Source organism: Physeter macrocephalus, unplaced genomic scaffold (genome assembly GCF_002837175.3).
Source record: "Physeter macrocephalus isolate SW-GA unplaced genomic scaffold, ASM283717v5 random_706, whole genome shotgun sequence".
Taxonomy (NCBI): domain Eukaryota; kingdom Metazoa; phylum Chordata; class Mammalia; order Artiodactyla; family Physeteridae; genus Physeter; species Physeter macrocephalus.
Genome location: NW_021145812.1, coordinates 19,178 through 36,827, shown reverse-complemented (window position 1 = coordinate 36,827; position 17,650 = coordinate 19,178). Strand labels below are relative to the sequence as shown.

The following is a 17,650-nucleotide window of genomic DNA, read 5'->3' as shown; positions in this document are numbered from 1 at the left end:
CCCTCCCAACCCTATCCTCCTGGAAAGCACCGCCCCCACCCTTCCTCTTTCCCAGGTACAGAGAGGGAAACCTGGGCCTGGGGGAACTGCTTTACCCAAGTCCAACAGCCCGTGAAGATCCCACGCCAGGCCTCCCTGGGGAGGAGAGGAGGAGGGCTGGCCATCAGGTGGCTTCCTCCCTCCAAAGTCAGAGGATGGGGAGGTAAAGTGAGGAAACCTCTGCCAGATCTTGTCCTGAATTTGGAGAATGTAGGGCCAGATTCCAAGCAGTCTCCGTGGTGACTCTGGGGCAGGAATGCATCTGGAGCAGGAAGCCCAGCCAGCAGGAATGCAGTGTCTCAGCACAAGGCTTTGTGTGGGCTCAAACCACACACAGAACACACACACACACACACACACACACACACACACACACACACACGGCGCGCGCACGCACACACGCACACACGGCACGCTCCCCTCCGGGCCATTCTCCCCTCTCCATGCAGATATGCCCGAATCTTCAGGGCGGCTGGGATCCCTCGCAGTTGAGGGCCAACATGTTGCCTTCCCATCTGCCTTCTGCTGCCCTGACTGTGGCAGCCCCAGGCCCAGAGCTGAGCCAGGCCTTCACCGCCCAGAGGGCTGTTTCTCCTTCACCCCCACCTTCTACCAGAGGAGAATCATCTCCCTTTGAGTGATGCTTCAAGGAATGGGAGGGGCGGCACAGCCACCCCCTCGCTGCCCACCTGAGGGGTGAGCAGCTACCGTGAGTTCCTGAGACACACGGTAGCCCAGCAGAGTCATCCTTCAGGCTGAGGCCAGGGATGCTCAATGCGTCCCAGCCTCCATGGGGAAATCCCAGCTTCAGGAAGCACGTCTCCTGCCAGCTCAGCACTGAGCTAGGCCCTGTGCGAGGAAGGGCAAAGCCAAGAGCCTAGGGCAGCTCCTGCCAGATTAGAGATGGCTGGAAGCTGTGGTGACCTCCCTTATGGCCTGGAAGGTTAGGGCAAGAGCACCCCAGGGCAAACCAGCAACCCAGGAGTCAGGCTCCTGGCTCACCCTTTGCCTCCTCCCCTTACTGCTAGGAGCTCGTTGCTTTCTTCATCTATACAACAAGGATGACAACAGTACCTACTTCAGAATGATGAGGATTGGAGTTTAAAGCACTTTAGAATGATCTATTGGTGTCACTTTGGGAAAGTCATTTTCTCATCTCTAATAGAAGGCTGTATCAGATGCTCTCTCAGGTCGCTTCTAACTCGAATCTGTCATCATTTCTGAAGTTATTCCCCAAAATGAAGAAAGAGTAAAGAGGGCACAGCACGTCTGGGTCAAAGGGGGTGGGTGTACACAGCTGGGCAGAGACCAAAGGCTGCCCCCAACCTTCTCTGCCGACAAATGAGATGGACTTATAACTCCGTCTTCCGAAGACGTTCACCCCCAAGCTCGGGCTAGTTGTGTGGCTGCAGAGAGCTCTGATGCTGAAACCCTCTGGCCCCAGGGAGGAGAGCTGGCTGACACAGAGAGGTGGGTTTTAGCTTGAACCCCCGTCCACTCTTCGAAAGGCATTCAACAACTCACTGGCCTACCCATTTCCCATGGGCCTCCACTCCCCCTCTGTTCTCCATTCCTTAGAGCACTGCTAGCCCAGCATGGTTTGTTACAGGCGAAGGTCTGACCATATTAAGATTCTAACACACCCTTTTCCAACCTGTCACTTCCCTGCTGAAAATTTTTCAGTGTCCCCAGAGCCGCAAGGAGAAATTCAAACCATATCTTACAACATTCAAGGCTCCCATCTTCCTTTCCAATCTTATCTCAGTGTCACCTTCAGCTGCTGCCCTAAACTGATCATGCCACTTGCACTCACCCCCTCACTCTGCATTTCTCTCCTCCATCTGTCTGTGTCCTGTTCTTCCTCTCACACCCACGGCCCCTGCTCTGAATTCTCAGGGCGCTCCTGTCCGTTCTGCACGAGTTCTTTACACTCACTACCATGTAACATTATTTCATTCATGCCATCTCAGTTGCTGCCACTTGACTATTATCTTTAGGAAAGCCAGAAAAGTGCTCTATCTCTGTACTCCCACTGTGCCAGGACCTGAGAATTTACAGAGGAGTGAATCCCCTTTTGTGAGCATTCTCCCCACCAAGGGCTACACCTGACACTAGGTGGCGCCAAGGAGCCCGTCCCGCTTGGGACCAGACAGTTCTGGCCTGACAACTCCTGAACTGCAGACAACCTTGATCTTTCCTATGAAAAAAAAGACAGCCATCCAGGTAAAAGGTGAGACAATTATAGCAAGGTGTAAATTACATCAAGGTGCCTGGGGAGGCAACACACACAGTCTCTGCCAAGATTCCTTCCCAAAAGAGCCAGATAGCACAAAGCACCCTCTGAAGCCCAGCTTTGATCTTTTCCCTCAGGCTGAGTGGGCAATAAGGTAGGTCTAGAGCACCCAGCAGCACCCATGCACCTTTCTGAAATGTCCTCTGGGATTAGGACTGGGAGTGATGGGTGAATCAAGCCAAAAATCTGGCAGAGGGCCACTGCCCCCTGCCTAGAAGCAGCTTTCAAATCAACCACCAGCGAAGCCAGCTGGGACTCCCGGGGAAGCGGCAGGCAGACCAACCCTGGCTTGGAGGGTGGTGGTCCTCAGGGTAGGGGCGCTGCAGGGTTGTCCCTCCCAGGGAAAGCTAACTCACAGCCCTGTCCAAGGTTACTCCTGGGGCTAAGCTTTCTCAAACGGGTGCAGACAGCCTCAGGCAAGCACAGGAGGTTCTTTAGACGTTGCCCCCTCTCTGGCCCACCGAGCTCCCCTGGGTGCGTCAGCAGGGCAAGCAGCCTCCATACCAAGTAGAGCGAGGGGCACAGAGCGCCAGCGCAGATACTGTCTCACGGAGACGGGCCTGGGCAGGAGTCTCAGGGCCTGCTTCCTGTTTGCTGCCAGCCCTCTAGCATCCCTTCCCCTCTCGGGCTCCCAGTGAGAAACTCATTCCTCTACCAGGGATCATCCCAATAAAACACACATCTTTAAAAGAGGGTCCAGGAAGAGCACGACCCTCCACTAACAGGAGCGGGTGTCTTCAGTCGGGAGTGTCACGTGGTGAAGCATCTGGTAGGGTGGAGGTTTGAGGGAGACGGAAATAAGAGGGGAGAAAAATTATACGTAGGAAGACTCTCCACCCAGTGGTAGAGAGAAGCTCATCCCCAGGGGCTGGGGCAGGGAAGGAGAGAAAAGAGGGGCACCTACTTTATTTTGTCCACGTACAGTATATATTTATAGAGCTCGTATGCTGAAGACTTTACACAGTGAATACCTGTAGCCTCTGGCCCAGCCCTCTCCTTCCAGATACTTCTCTCCGAGTCCCAGCCTGCTTAACCCCTGGTACACAAAGGTGTCCAAGGCAGCACCCACTTCGCACTTTGACGCAGAGCCTGTCCAGCAGGGGGACGCGAGAGTATCCAGCAGAGGCCTGGGAAGGTGCGGCTGCCCTCACCCGCAGCACAGACAGGTCCCAGCCTCTGGCTCCACTCAGCGAGGAGGAAGGGGCCTCACCAGCTCCCATGGCCTTTCCAGGTCAACCGGATATTGGCGCGGCCCGGGTGCGGAGGTGCCCGCGGAGTGGAGGGCGGTCTGAGAGCGCAGCCGGGCGCTCAGGCCTGGGAGTTGACGGCGCGCAGTGCGGAGTAGCGCTGGCGGGCGTGCTTCTCGCAGTACAGCTCGTCCCCCACCCAGAAGTGCCCTCGCATCTTCAGGTTCAGCCCGCAGTCAGCGCAGGTGTAGCAGCCCGGATGGCGGTACCGCCCCTCCTGGATACGCACGGCCTGGTTCCTGCGGCGGGGGGGTGGGGTGGGGCGGAGGGGGCGCACAGGGAGGAGAGAGCCATTAGCCTAGGGGGAGGAGGGAGGGGCAGGAGGGCCAGGCGCAATGCCACCATTCCCATTCTCAGGGAACCTAGTTTCCAGCCCAGAGTCAGGACCTGGTAAGGTCCCCAAATCTCAGTCACTAGACTCCCCAGGCCTGCCCTCAGGAATCTCCGTTCAACAAACCCCCAGCCCACACCCCCGAACCCCAATTTTTAAAAAGTCATTCCTCCCCCACACAAAGGCAGACAAACACCATCCTGAATCTTCTGGATTGTTAATAGACCAGTGATTCTCAAAATGCGGTCCCAGTGCCAGGACCCACAGCATCACATCACCTGGGGATGAACTGGAAATGCAACCTCTGGGGCTAGGGACCTCCTGAAGAGGAAACTCTGGGGGTGTGGGCCCGAAATCCCTCAGAGGCCCAGCTGCTGATCTTTGAGAAACACCGTATAGGACCCCTTCCTTGGGCCTGCACAGCAGGGCTGGGCAGTGTCGCGTTCTGCAGATGACACACGGAGGCCCATGGAGGCTAGGGATTTGCCTAAAATGAGTCATCTGACCCTCACCACTGTGCATGGAAGAAATTTATCTGGGGGAGGGGGGGCAGGGTTCAATTTTCCAGAGAATGTGGCTACATTATAATGAGAAAAATGGGCCCACCTCTGGAAAACACATCCCATTCCAAAGAGGGGGAGGAGGAAGGAACAGCAAGAGTTTCCAAGAGGAGGCACCCCATCCAGAGGCAGATCTGCAGAGGCTTTGAGATGGTTGGAGAGAAATCGAAAGCAGTAGCATTTCTTCCTCCTCCAGGGAGGCGGGGAAAGAAATCGAGGAAGAGGAGGGACAGCGAGGAAAAGCCAGTGCAGGCATTCTAGGAAGGATGAAGTGACCCCAGAGCCCATCACAGATACACTGTAGCAATGCTCCCCGCAGGGTCCCTGGCTAGTGGGTCCATGCAGGCCCCTCCTGAGAGCGTCCTGGACCCTGGCCCCCACCCTGCAGGGTGTGCCCTGCCCCCCAGGCTGCCAGCACTCACGCGATGCTGGTGCTGCACTTCTCACACGTGTGGAGCTTGGGTGGGGTGGCCAGGGCCTTGGAAGTGGGCCGGGAGGACTGGGGGCTCAGCGAGCTGGGCAGGAAAGCAGGTGTGCCACCTGTGAGGGGTGGGGGATGAGGGTGGGGAGGACAGACAGACACATCAGAGCTCGCCCACAGCAGTGCCATCAGGCTGTTTTTTGTTGTTTTGTTTTTTGTTTTTGCTGTACGCGGGCCTCTCACTGTTGTGGCCTCTCCCGTTGCGGAGCACAGGCTCCGGACGCACAGGCTCGGCGGCCATGGCTCACGGGCCCAGCCGGTCCGCGACACGTGGGATCTTCCCGGACCGGGGCACGAACCCGTGTCCCCTGCATCGGCAGGTGGACTCTCAACCACTGAGCCACCAGGGAAGCCCCAGGCTGTATTTTTGATGCCCACTCCACCTCCTCCAACACAGCTCCAAAGAGACCCTTGTCAAAGGTGCACTTACAAGCGGACCTCTAAAGTAAGCCTGGGCATGAGAGGGGATCATGGGGGAAGGAAGTGATCACCCCAGATCCTTGGCTGAGGTTGGTCAAGGGCAGGGAGCATGTTCAAGGCTGAGTTAGCCCAAGCTAAGGCAGCCTGAGCAGTGTCTGCTCGGTGTCTGACACGTCAGGCCAAGCAGGCATTTCCTCTCTCCTGACCCAGTGATGATGATATTAAGGACGGTAATGATAGATAATAACAGCACCACAGCACCTCTGTACAGTTTTCAAAGGGCTTTCACGTGCATTATTGTGCCTGAGCCTTGGAACAAAGCTAAGATGAAGCACAGATGTTATCAGGTATGGTCCTCACCTGCAGCCAAGGACCCCATGACTCCAGGGGTGAAGTCACCATCTGTCTGTGCTGCCCTCACCCCACCCTTCCGCCTTTCCCCATGCCCCCTCCCAGGGCCTGCCGAGACCTCGGGGTAGTGATGGACAAGCTCTGCTCCAAACCTTCTCACCTCGTCTCTGAAACATCAGAGTTGGAACCAGCCCCCAGGTACCAGTGATTGTGCCAGTCAAATACTTCTGACTGTCCCATCCTTTCTCTCCCTGATACCACTGCCCAGGCCAGGCCCTCCTCATCTCTCCCCTGGACCACGGCAGTGCCCCCCTCACCCCCTACTCCCCATGCCCCCACACGAACTCCTGCGGCACGGTCCACTTCCTGGGGAGCTGGGCAGCCAGTCTGCCCCATAAACAGAGTTCCTGGCGGGGCAGACGTGGGTCCTGACCGCCTTCGATCTCCACACAGCACATGACTGGTCCATCAGACGACTCGGCAAACGTCTCGAATGAACAACTGAACGGCTGGCAGAAGCCTGAATCTCTGTTGCTCACTTCGGCACCTCACACACCGCCTGGCGTTATTTAACGGGCCCTCCTGGACTGGGACGCTCCTCAGGCCTGCCATGCGAGGCCTCACAGCCAGGACTTAACCTCCGTGGCCACCGTCCGTGCAGCCAGGCCCCAGCGTCCTGTCAGTCCCACCCCAGAGCCCTGCGGCTCCAGCCTCCCCATTCCACACTGCTCCCAGGCACCATCTTAAGGCCGTTTGTGAAAGTCCTGATCTTTCTTCAAGGGCCAAGTCAGACTCTTCTTCTTCCATGAAGCCATCCTTGGAGACCCAGGCCACACCGCCCACGTTTATCGGTCCCTTGGCACTTCCCCTGATCCCAGCCAGCACCTCTGGGTTGCACCCCAGTAACTCCTACCAGACCGTAAGCTCCTGTAGTGCAAGGCCTGTGGCTTCTACGAGTCAGAGCCCACTCCCATGACGAGCACTTAACAAATACTAATTTAATAACATGTCTGGTCGGGGGTCCAGAGTGTCTGGGGGAACATTCTTCTCCTACCCGAGCCCCCGGGGGGCTCACCTCTCTCCTCAGCCTCCAGGGCTTCCTGCAAGAGCCGAAAAGAGCTGGACTGCCGGGGGGCCACCCGTGCCTCGCGATTTTCCTGCAGCATCTTGAAGACTTCTGAGTCCTCTCTCAAGAGGTGGCTTTCCCCTTCCGAGGCCACGCTGCAGGGATGGGAAGGAGGCAGCCAGGAGTGAGGGCCCCGTTCCCAGGGGTTGGGACGGGCATGAGGACAGAGAAAGAGTGTCCCGGGGGCGGGGGAAGGATTCTGGGGGCCAGAGGAAAGTGGACGGGGCTTAGGGAGGTGGGGGAGACCCCCCTCATCCCTCTCTGGGAAGCCTGTCTGTCTCCTGCCCCTCCCAGGCCCTCCAAGATCCCACCCCACCCTCCAGAACTCACTGGTACCTGAGCCTGGGGCTGGAGGAACGGGGACCTGGGGAAGGTGGTGGCGGCAGCACCAGCACAGCCGAGTCGCCAGCGGGGCCCAGGCCGGCCTGCGGGAAGGAGAGGCACCAGGGGAGGAGTCAGCGGCCGGGCCCGGGGCCAGCACACCCATCTGGGCGGCCGAACCCAGCTGTTCCCCAGGCCCACCACCAGGGGGCCCCCGGCCCTCGCTGACCAGCAGCCCCACCCAACCAGCTCGCAGAACCGGGGGTCAGCAGCCGCCTGCAACTGCTCCTGCTGGGTCCCCGAGGGGAGGGAGGCCAGCGCCCAGCTCTAGAAGGGTGAGCCTGCTGCCCTAAGGGGACCGGGCAAGGGGCAGGATGAAGATGAGTGTGCGGGGCCACCATGGCTGTTCCTCTGCCATCTCACGCGATGTGTTTGCAAAGATGTTGCATACTGGGGCCTGGCAGGCAGAGCAAGCAGAAAGAAAGTAAGCTGACCCCTTTGCAATGAGGAACAGGAAACATAAAGGGCCAAGACCCCTCTTGGAGTCAGGGCTCAGGCCGCACAAAAGTCCCGTCTCCTACGCCCTCTGGTCCTTCCTCTGAAACGGCCAGGGTCTGGGTTCACCAGCCTCTCCCGGCTGCCCTGGAAGGTCTGGTCCTGCCCCACAGAGCCTTGGGGAGCCAGGTCCCCACAGCAGAGCCCCCTGCTCAATGTGTGCGGTCCCTCTTGGGCTCCTACACCTGCTCTCTACCTGGAAATCTTGCCTTCGGTCTCCCTGTTTTCGGGCCTGCACTCTGCACCCTCCCCTACTCTGTTGCCTCTCCGTGGCCAACCCCAGTGGAAAGGACAGCCTCAGAGAGGACCAGGCCGGCCAAGGTGCACCAGGCTGAGGGCATGGTCTCCTGGAAAGGAAAATGCCCTCGATTTTAAAGTTCAAAATTGGGGATGAATTATGGGGTCAAGTGGAAAAGCTGCATGACTTCTTAACCTTAAACCTTAAACAGAAACTTCAGAGTGCTAAAAAAACAGCCCTAGGGACTTCCCTGGCGGCCCAGTGGTTGGGACTCCGTGCTTCCACTGCAGAGGGCAAGGGTTCGATCCCTGGTCGGGGAACTAAGATCCCACATGCCATAAATAAATGAAAAATGTTTAAAACAAATTTTTTTAATTAAAAAAAAAAGCCCTAGACCCTCACCCCACTGGCCCTCTTGCACTAGCCTGCATTCTTCTTCTGTTCTTGGGCTTCTATAGGTAAGGGGATGAAGGGTCAGAAGCGCAAAGTGGCCAATCCAAGCCACCTGGGGAGTGGGAGCCAGGGCTGGGAGTCCACGCCTAGGCTCCTGGGTGCCCAGCTGCTGCCATGCGGTCAACTCAGGAAGGACAACTGGCACCGGGTACTCAAGAACGATGTCCCATCTCGCTGTCCTAGACAGGCCAGCGTGCGCCCTGCACGGGGGCACCGGCCAGCAGGGAGGGAGGGCTGAACTCCGCCCTGACTCCCTTCTCAGGCCATGTCCTCATGCCGGCCAGAGGAACAGGGGTTCTTTTCACTTTACATCTGCTCATCCAAGCGTCTGCCTCTCCAGAGGGCGCAACTTCCGGTTTCTGTAAGGTCTGTTGACGTTCTTCGCCCCGGGCCCAGCGCAGCCTCAGCCAGCTCAGGGGCCGGCAGCAAGGCCATGGCCACAAGAGCCTGGCGCAGGGGCACCTCATCTGTAGTCACCTCTGCCACCTTTCTCCTGCCAGAGCACCTCACCCCGGTGGAGAGGAGCCCAACGCCCTTAGTTGGAGCAGCTTCACCTTTCCTCTCCCCACCTCCCTCCCAGTCACCTGTAGGTGACACCTGCCTTCACAGAAGCAACCTTTCATCTCTAGATCCAGAAAAGCTGCTCACCTGTCCATCAAGAGCTGTCTCCAGCCAACCCCTCTCAAAATGTGTTGGGGGGACGTTAATAAGCGATTGGCAGGGGGAACCCCCGGAGAAATTCTGCAGTTAAGTAAGTTCAGGAAATTAAAGAATTAAACATCTTTCTTCCTCACAGGCAGGACTTTTCAGAGCCTTTAAGGTGCTCAAGGGCACGGTGACTCCCAAGAGGGAGCTGTGGGACCCGGTGACTCCCACCCCGTCTGACCACAGCCTCATTTGTAGAACAGAATGCAAGCTTCACGGGGTTAGGAATTCCTCTGTTTTTCTACCTATGCATCCCCAAAGCCTAGAAGGGTGCCTGACACAAAGCAGCTGCTCCACAAATATTTGCTGAAAGAATGACCAGGGGCCTCAGGGTGAAAGAAGGGAATTCAGAGCATCGGGTCTGACTCTGAGGACCAGAGAGTGGAAGGGTGCCTTGTCCAAAGTGACACAGTAGAGGTGGGACTAACCCAGGTCTCCCTGCCACCCGGCTCAGGGCTCCTCTTCACACCACATGGGTGGTCCTCAAATCTGTGCGTGCATTAGATCCCTGAGGGCTCCTTAGAACAGGGATGGGTGCCCTCACCCCGCCCCTCACCTCTGGGTCCGATCCAGTAAGTCTAGGCTGGGGCCTGAGAACTTGCATTTCCAACAATTTCCAAGGTGCTGCTGCTGGTTTAAGAGCCACTCCCCGTCCCGCCCGCCTCTCCCCTTTGCCCCGGTTGCGGTTGGTTGCGAGGAAGGAGGATAGGGTGGACCAAGCTCATTCCCAGCTGGTCTCAGCCCGGAGCTCTCTGGAGAAGGCCCCCAGGCCCCGACACGCCAGGTCTTGCTTGTACCGTTGCGTTCCCATCTCTCCAGCTCATCGTTCTCTAATCCGAAACCTACCCCATCCTGCCTCTGACATCCAGCAGAATTCCTGACAAAGCTTTCTCAGGCCACCCCAGCCCACACTCAGCTATCCCCTCCCAGAATGCCTCCTGCTTTTATAATTAAGACCATACTGCTCAGTGCTTAATTTTCCCAAAATTGTTTTGCATGTTTATCTTATCTCCGCAACTACATTTTTAATTCTTTAAAGACGGGATCTCATTGAATACATACATCTCTATGCCCACGTCTCCTGGAGGGCCACTGACTGGGCAGGCCAACAGAGGGTCACCGACTGGGCAGGCCAACAGAGGGTCACCAGGGAGCCACTACTATGCAGCCCCCAGAGGACCCTGCTCTTTCCCTCTCCAGAGCCCCCAGTTTCTAGCACCCTCCCCCAGTCATCTCCAAAGGCTCTGCTTTCTGGAATGCAGAATCTACCCAAGGTAGGATTCCAGCAGCTGGGCCTCATCCTCTTCACCCCAAAGGCTGGACATGCCCCCACTAACTCTGCCCCCAGCAGCTGTGGCCCAGGACTCCTGGCCGCCTCACTCCTCACCTCCCCACCCCTGCCCTTAGAGAGGAGACATACCATCCCACCAAGGGCGTGTTGGGCTGTCACTAGTAGACAGTGGGACCCGGCAGGGGCGTCCAGGGGAAAAGGGCAGGGGAGGGGGGCAGACAGAGAGTAAGCCAAGTGCAACTGGAGTCGCAACCACAGGCCGGCTGGTGGTTCTCTCGTGGTTCTTGGGGGCTGAGTCAGAGGAGGAAGAGGGGGAATGGGTGATGGGAGTTGGGGGCGGGCATGGGGCTTAGAATGGGGAGGAATGTGCTCAAGAGATACAGCCAAAGGGAAACATCCCAACAACAGCAGCTAAGCTATTTCGGTCCCGGACCAAGAGAAACACTTGAGAAGGGAGGAAGCCAGCAGGAAGGGGGGAGGCAGTGGTGGGTGGGAATGTAAGAGGTAGAAGGACACCTGGGCCTGGACGGGTAGGGCCAGTGCAGTGAGTGTGACCCTCACCGGAGCTCTGGCCTCCCGGCTCCAGAGAGGAGCGTGCCTATTACTAGGAGACCGTGGTGCTGGCTGCCTAGGCGGGACCAGCCACGTGCAGCCCCACGGGCACCACTAGCAACCAGCCAGGACGGGAGGCTCTCTCCTCCCCTCAGGTATCCTCACCTGTCGGCTTCCGGGGCGGCCCCTGTAGGACAAGTGGTCAGCAGTAGTGGGTTCCGGGGAGTACGCCAGGCTCTGGAAACTGAAATGGGGAAATGGACAGTGTGTGCCGGGGGCCCCGCCACCAGGCTGCCCCGGGAGACAGAGGTGACCCCAGGGCCCCCTAAACCCAGCTACAGAGACTTTGAGAGGCCGGCTTGGACCTGGCGGCCAGGGGGCCCACCCGCTGCACTCACCTGTGGCTGGTCACCGCCTCTCCCGCGGGGGCCTGGGGGCTGGCGGGGGGCAGGGTGGAGAAGGGGCTGCCCGGCCGGGGGCTGAGGGAGGCCTGGCTGTCCGTGTGTGTCCTCCTGGAGCCCTGCGGAGAGAGGGGCCTGGAAGGGCGGGGCCGGGAAGGGCGGGGAAGGGGGCCCCCCATCACTTCAGGGTGCGGGACTCCCAGCAGGAGGCACCGTCCTACCTGGAAGCGAGCGGCCAGCACTTCGGGGGAGCTTTCCCCGTTGGTCTGCCCGGGAGAAGCAGCCTGAGGCCTGAGGAGAGGACAGAGGGAGACAGAGTGTCACCGGGTTCCCAAGATGAGCGACATGTCCAAAACATTCGGACATCGGGTGGCCAACTTTTAACTTTGTCGAATTCACAACAAACCACTGGCCTCAACGACCACCATCATTTCTTAAAAGAAAGGACAATTTAGCACCAAAAAGGAGAAAGGACATCATTTCAGCAAAAAGTTCAATAAATTCAATTTTTTTTTAAGAGCTCCTCACATCATCACCCCTCCGCCTGCCTCGCCTTTGCTTTTCCTTTTCTATTCTTTTTTATTTTTTTGGTGGGGGGAGCATTTCATCCAGACTTTGTCGCTGGTCAGCATCAGTTTGTAGATTGATTTGGACTGCTGATTATATATAAATAATCCTTTACCTTTCACCCCTGGAGAAACTGAAGCCCAGAGAGGGAAAGTGAGTTGCCCAAATTCCTAAAGGCCAACAATGGCTGGGCCAGCTGCCCCCTCTCCCCAGGGGCCTGTCCCCCATCAGCCCCGCCTTTGAGAGGACCCCTCCCTGTGATTTCCAAAGTCTTCCCACCCCGCCCCCCGCAGCCCCCTGTAAGCCAGAGGGTAGAGCCAGCCCCGCCTCCTGCCACGCAGGCAGCTGAAGGACCTAGAGAACAGGCGGCCCGGCTGCCCTGCTAATCACCAAGGCCCCCCTCCTCAACTCCCCAGGGACCCCCCCCCACCCAAAGCCCTGCCCAGTGGAACCGGGCTGAAGCCTCGAACAGGAGGTGACTGGAGGGCTGGGAGCTGCTGAGGGTGAGGGATGAGCCCACCATGTCCCCCTACACCGTTTCTGGATGTCTGACTGCCTCCAGAGAGGTCAGCAGGAACCTCAGTCACCACACGCCACACCAGCCACAGCCTCAGCCTCCCTCCCTGGGGAGAATTTAGGGCCAGAGCAGGGGAGCTTGGGCTCTGGCTCCGCCCAGAGCACTGCTTCCTGCCTGGGGCTTTGAGTGCTGGAGAGGTCTCCTGGGGGCGGGTTACTGGGGGAGGTTAGGAGGAGTTCGGGCAAAAGAAAGAAGAGACAGGGAGCCTTGACCTGCCCAACGTGGAACTGGAGGCCTGGAGGTACTCGGCCAGGCCCACCTCTCTGATGGAGCTGGGTCCCTCTTGGAGGGACCCAAGAGGAAGTGATGGTGTCAGCAGCTCCCTGCCCCTCCCCCGCCCCACTCTGCAGCTTCTTGTAGATTTTGGTCCCCTTCCCAGATGCCATGAGCTATTCTCTACCCTCCTCCTCTGGGTCCCACTCCTGTAAACACTCATGAGCCAGACTGGTACAAAATAGTCACTGAAGGGGCCGGGGCCGTAGGAGCGTCACGGGAGCCAGCTTCTGCAGTGACGTAGGGCGTAGGGCGGCAGGGACGAGGAGAGGGCATGGAGCAGAGGTACCTGACTCAGGTTCAAGGCCCGCCCAGAGGGCTCTCCTGGTTGGGGAATCTCCCAGCATTCCTGCCCTGTGACTCACTGGGATGCCCCACCCCCAGGGAGCCACCTGTTCCCACCCCCACCCCCGGGCTGAAGCCCCAGGAGCCTGGGAATCTGCCTTCACCAGCAGGGCCCAGAGAGGCAACCTGGGGAGCAACGGAGTGGTTCTATGGGGAGTGAGCCCCCAAACTCCTCACCACCCCAGGATCTGAACAAAGGCTCTCCCCTCCCCTCTTGGAGGCAGGGGCCCTGCAGACCCAGCCTAAGGCACACCTTTCCCCTCTTCAACCCACTTCACGCCCACGCCCTGTACCCCGCACACCTGGGAACCAGTCAAACCCGGGTGTCCAGGTAGCTGATGTCAGCCTGCTCTGCCTGTGACTGCACGCCCAGCTGGGCACACGGACACCCCTCAGCCCACCCTGCTGCAGCCCCAGAGCTTGGGACCTTCTCACGGATGAGCCGTGAGGGCCCAGGAAGGCCAGGTTGGAGCTGAGAGCAAGGGGTGAGGGCGGCCAATGTGCAGTGGGCTGGCAGAAGGCAGAAGAGTGCTGGCAGGCCCAGCAGAGGTGGAGGGCCTACCGGTCCAGCTGCAGCCTCAGGGGCGAGGGGCTCTGGCGGATCTTGCTCTGGGCCTCGGCATGCAGCATGCTCTTTGCACTCTCACCATTGATGGCCACAATAATGTCACCAGGCCGGAGATCAGCAGCTTCGGCCTTGCCCTGCTCAGTTACCTGTAGGGGGTGAGGATCAGGTAGTCTGAGGTGACACTCAGGTAGGGATGGAGAAGAAGGGATTTCCTTGTCCTGCCCAAGAAACACAGAAGCTGGTTTCAACCAGGCTAGCCTGCATCTCCCTTTAACATCTCTCTCCCTGCCTGCCGGTGTCCGCCCAGCCCATCAGCTAATCCCCTCCAAAAGCTGGAGTGGCAGCCCCCTGCCACCCACCTCAGCACTGGCATTCTAACGGGGCTCCCCGAAGAACGTGTAATGGCAGAATTTCAGGAACTGTGCTTGGAAATACTTTTGGATAGAGAGCCCTGCCCGTGCAAATCAAATCATGCAGGTACTGCCTGCATGCAGGCCCTCTGCGTGAACACTCCCTGGCCTGGACCTGGGTCAGGGGAAAACTGCCAAGAGCTCGGGGCTCCTGTTCTAATAACCACCCAAAATGGCTGCCAGCAGGTATGGGGTTAGTGACCAAGGAGAAAAGAGAAGGCCTTGCATTGGGCCCAGCTCCCTTGCACCCTCTAGAAGCCTGTTTCTGAAGTGGCCACCACATCCCCATGGCAACGGGGTCCCAGCCCTGCCCACGCCAACAATCCCAGAAGCAGCCCTCTGGCTCCAAACTAGAAAAAGAAAGGTGTCTGTGAGGACCAAGTGGACAGGGCAGACTCTGACTTTGGGGGTACCTCCCCGTCTCCGGGAACTAGCCCTTACCCTGGTCACCACGATAGGCGTGTGGAAATCCCTGCCGCCCAAGATGCTGAAGCCCCAGGGTGCGGGTCCTACCACGTCCACCGTCAGCGCCATACCTGAGGGAGAAAGGTTGGAGAGATGGAGCCTGCCCCGCGCCCCACAAGGGACTCTGTGAGGTGGCAGAAGGGGGTGACAGGTCCCCGGAGCAGCCAATCAGGGACTGGCGGTGGGTGGAGGTGGGTAGAGGAAGTGACTAACCTCTCCAGCATGCCCCAGTTCCACTCCCCCCCTACCCTGGGAAGTCAGGACTCAGAGTTCCCCCTTTGCCCGTCTTCAGCAGAGCGGCGGGGTGCTACACGGGGGCTTGCTGAGAACAGGCAGGAAGGCGGGCGGGGCTGGCAGGTGGTAGATGTCAGCATTTCCTCCCCCTCCCCTCCTCCACCATCAGGGCGAAGTCGCCCTAGTGCTTGTTTCCGGTCCCCCAAACCGACAGCACAAGGTACTTCCTCCCTGCTCTTGGGGAGGGCGGCGCTCTGGGAACAGAGGTGACAGCACAGAGAGGGGTGGTACCACCACATACTCTCAAGTACGTGGCTGGGGACGGGGCAGCTCGTCCACGTGAGGCCAGGGTCTTCAGAGGGACCTCCTGGCTGCCTGCCGCGCGCCCCTGGCCGTGTGGTCCAGGTAGGCGAGACTGGGCTTCCCACCTCCGCCAGCGGCCTGCTGCCCTCCGAGCAGCTCCGGCAAGAAGGACGGGCTTATCTGCCAAGCAGGGCACACCCACCACCGGGCGCTGGCCATCAGGGCGAGCTGACTGATGCTGCCCGCAAGCTGGGGCCCCAGGCCTCCCACCCACTGCCCCTCCACTGGGCAAGGGAGTGTCCCTGTAGACCAGACCCTTGTAGGAGTTCCTGACCCTCTAGCTCTGGAGCCAGGAGCCAACCCAGGCAGGAAGCTGCAGTGCCAGGCTGGGCCACCACCCTACCCAGCGCCCACCCTGAGGCCGCCCCTGGGGAGGCCCACAGACTACAAGCGCTGCCCGAGTCTATCAGGCACACTGGGGCCACTTCCCGCGTTTAGGAGCCTTGGGAGAGGGCGCCCGGGCGAGCGGGGCTGTCTGCGCTCTGCCCGGCCCTCCGGCTTCCCCTTTTGCCCAGGCCCAGCCTCTGTCCCTCCCGCAGGCCCCAGGTCGGCGCTGGCGGCTAGCAGATGCCTTGGATTCCCAGACCTTTGAGCCGGCCAGTGGACTCCGCTCCGGGGGCCGCGGGGAGGTGCCCAGACCGTCGGCCCGGCTCGCCCACTTCTGGCTCCTTCTGAGCTCCGAGACCAAAGTACCCGCGCACGCCGGGGGCTGGAGGAGGAGCACCCGGGACGGGAAAGCCCAGCTCGCGGGGGGCGCCGACCGCAGGCGAGGCTGCGGGGAGCGGCCGTGCGCGGAGGAGAGGTCCGGGCGCCGAGCCGGCCGCGGGCGCGCAGAGCTGCGAGGGCGCCGGGGCCGGGGAGGTCGCCGGCCTTGCGGACCGCACGCAGGTGGGCGCGCTCACCTCGCTCCCGCTCACCTGTCGGGCTGGGCGGCCGGGCTGGGGAACGAAGGGAAGGGAAGGAGGGAGGCGAGGAGACGCCGCCGTTCCCGCCGCAGCCGTCTGCCCGACTCTGGGGAGAGCCCGCCCGGGACTCCGGGACCTGCCTCCACCCATGTGATCCCAGGGCCGCCCCTGCCGCCGCCCCTGGCCAGGGAGGCCGCCTCCTCCGCGCAGCCCAGCCCCGGCGCTGCCACCTGGCCCGCGCCCTCTGGGGGCCCGGGGCTACTCTCCCCAGAGCCCCCTAGAGGCTGCGGCCGTCCTCCCCGGGGTGTCCCCATCCTCCCGAGGTCAGGGGAGGTGATCTGGTGACGGGCCCGGAGTCCCACTTCGCAGACAGCTGAGCCTGCTGACCCCCGAAGCTCGCCCAGGCCGCCTGCGCCCGCCCTCCTTCAAAGGGGCCCTGAGCTCCCCCAACCCCAATCCAGGGCCGGGGAGGGGGCGGGGGAGGGCAGGCTAGGGCTGTCTGCGGTCGGCCCGCCCGGCTCCTCCGCCCACTCCAGGCTCCGAGGCTGGCGCAGATGCAGCCCCGACACCCACAAATCCCAACCCAGAGGCCGCCCCTCCGCCTTCCTGCCTGGCCAGCGCGCTCGCGGGGCGGTGGCCGCGGACTGCTGCGGAGCTTTGGCTGCGCAGAGCTTCCCTGCTTGAGATGCGCCGTAAGCCTGCTCCACTCAGGGCGACATGCCAGGCCCAGGAAGAGATGAAGAGAGACTCCGGCTGGAAGTGACCGGGCCCCCTCCTGGGCTACACACGTCCCTTGCGGGCTGATGCCTGTTCCGTTCCTGGCTGCCCTGCCTGCGGCCGGCCACTACCAACAACCACCAATGGCCCTGGTCCCCCTTGCCCCCAGCCCTCTGCCAACCACCTGGATCCCCGGCTCTAGGGATCAGGAGAGGACAGCCAAGGAGAGGCCCCAGGTGTCAGCTCAGAACCATCTGGCAAATGATTCCCCCAGAGCCAAACCTGGCAACCTTCACTGGGGACCTCAGGGCCCACCAGAGCCGGCTTCTCCCATCTCCCTCTGGTCTCCACTTTACTCTCTGTCAGGCTGGCCTGTTTCCAGGGGAGGCCACCTGGAGGCACAGCTGTAACTTGCCTGCCTCAGGTGTGAGTCATTCCCTCCGAGTTCTGTCTGCAAGGTGTGCCCTCACCATTCCTCTCGCCTACCTATGCCCTGGACCAGCCCACCTCCAGTGCAGCTACGTCCCCTGTCCCTGGCCTCCCACACCCTCTGTCCTCGGTGTGTGTAAGCCACTCTCCCACCAAGAAGTTCCAGGCCTCCTGGTGTGGCCTCTTTGCCTGATGCACCTGTTCTGCCTCCCCAACTAGACTGGAAGTCCCTGAGGGAACAGGAAGCTGCAGGTAGGGCAGGCACCACTGGCGGGGGGCGGGGTGAGGGGGTGCCTCAAATGCCAGGTCTGCCTCTTCCCAGCTGTGTGACCTCGGGCAATTTCCTCAGCCCCTCTGGGTCTCAGTTTCCCCTGTGTAAACTGGGGATGATGCACTGCTTACCCTCCCGTTGTACACACTGCCCTCCTTTTAA

General features: G+C 60.1%; 1 protein-coding gene across 1 annotated transcript; it reads right to left on the bottom strand.

The window, feature by feature from the left end:
- Positions 1-3,244: 3,244 nt before the first annotated feature.
- PDLIM2 (PDZ and LIM domain 2) lies at positions 3,245-16,492 on the bottom strand. The gene is given in 12 exon segments (XM_055083075.1): positions 3,245-3,818; positions 4,893-5,010; positions 6,798-6,943; positions 7,185-7,273; positions 11,129-11,207; positions 11,362-11,483; positions 11,586-11,655; positions 13,689-13,840; positions 14,546-14,640; positions 15,753-15,778; positions 15,780-16,138; positions 16,140-16,492. Coding segments are annotated over 12 exon segments (1,680 nt in total). The 5' UTR covers positions 16,386-16,492; the 3' UTR covers positions 3,245-3,640.
- Positions 16,493-17,650: the final 1,158 nt, after the last annotated feature.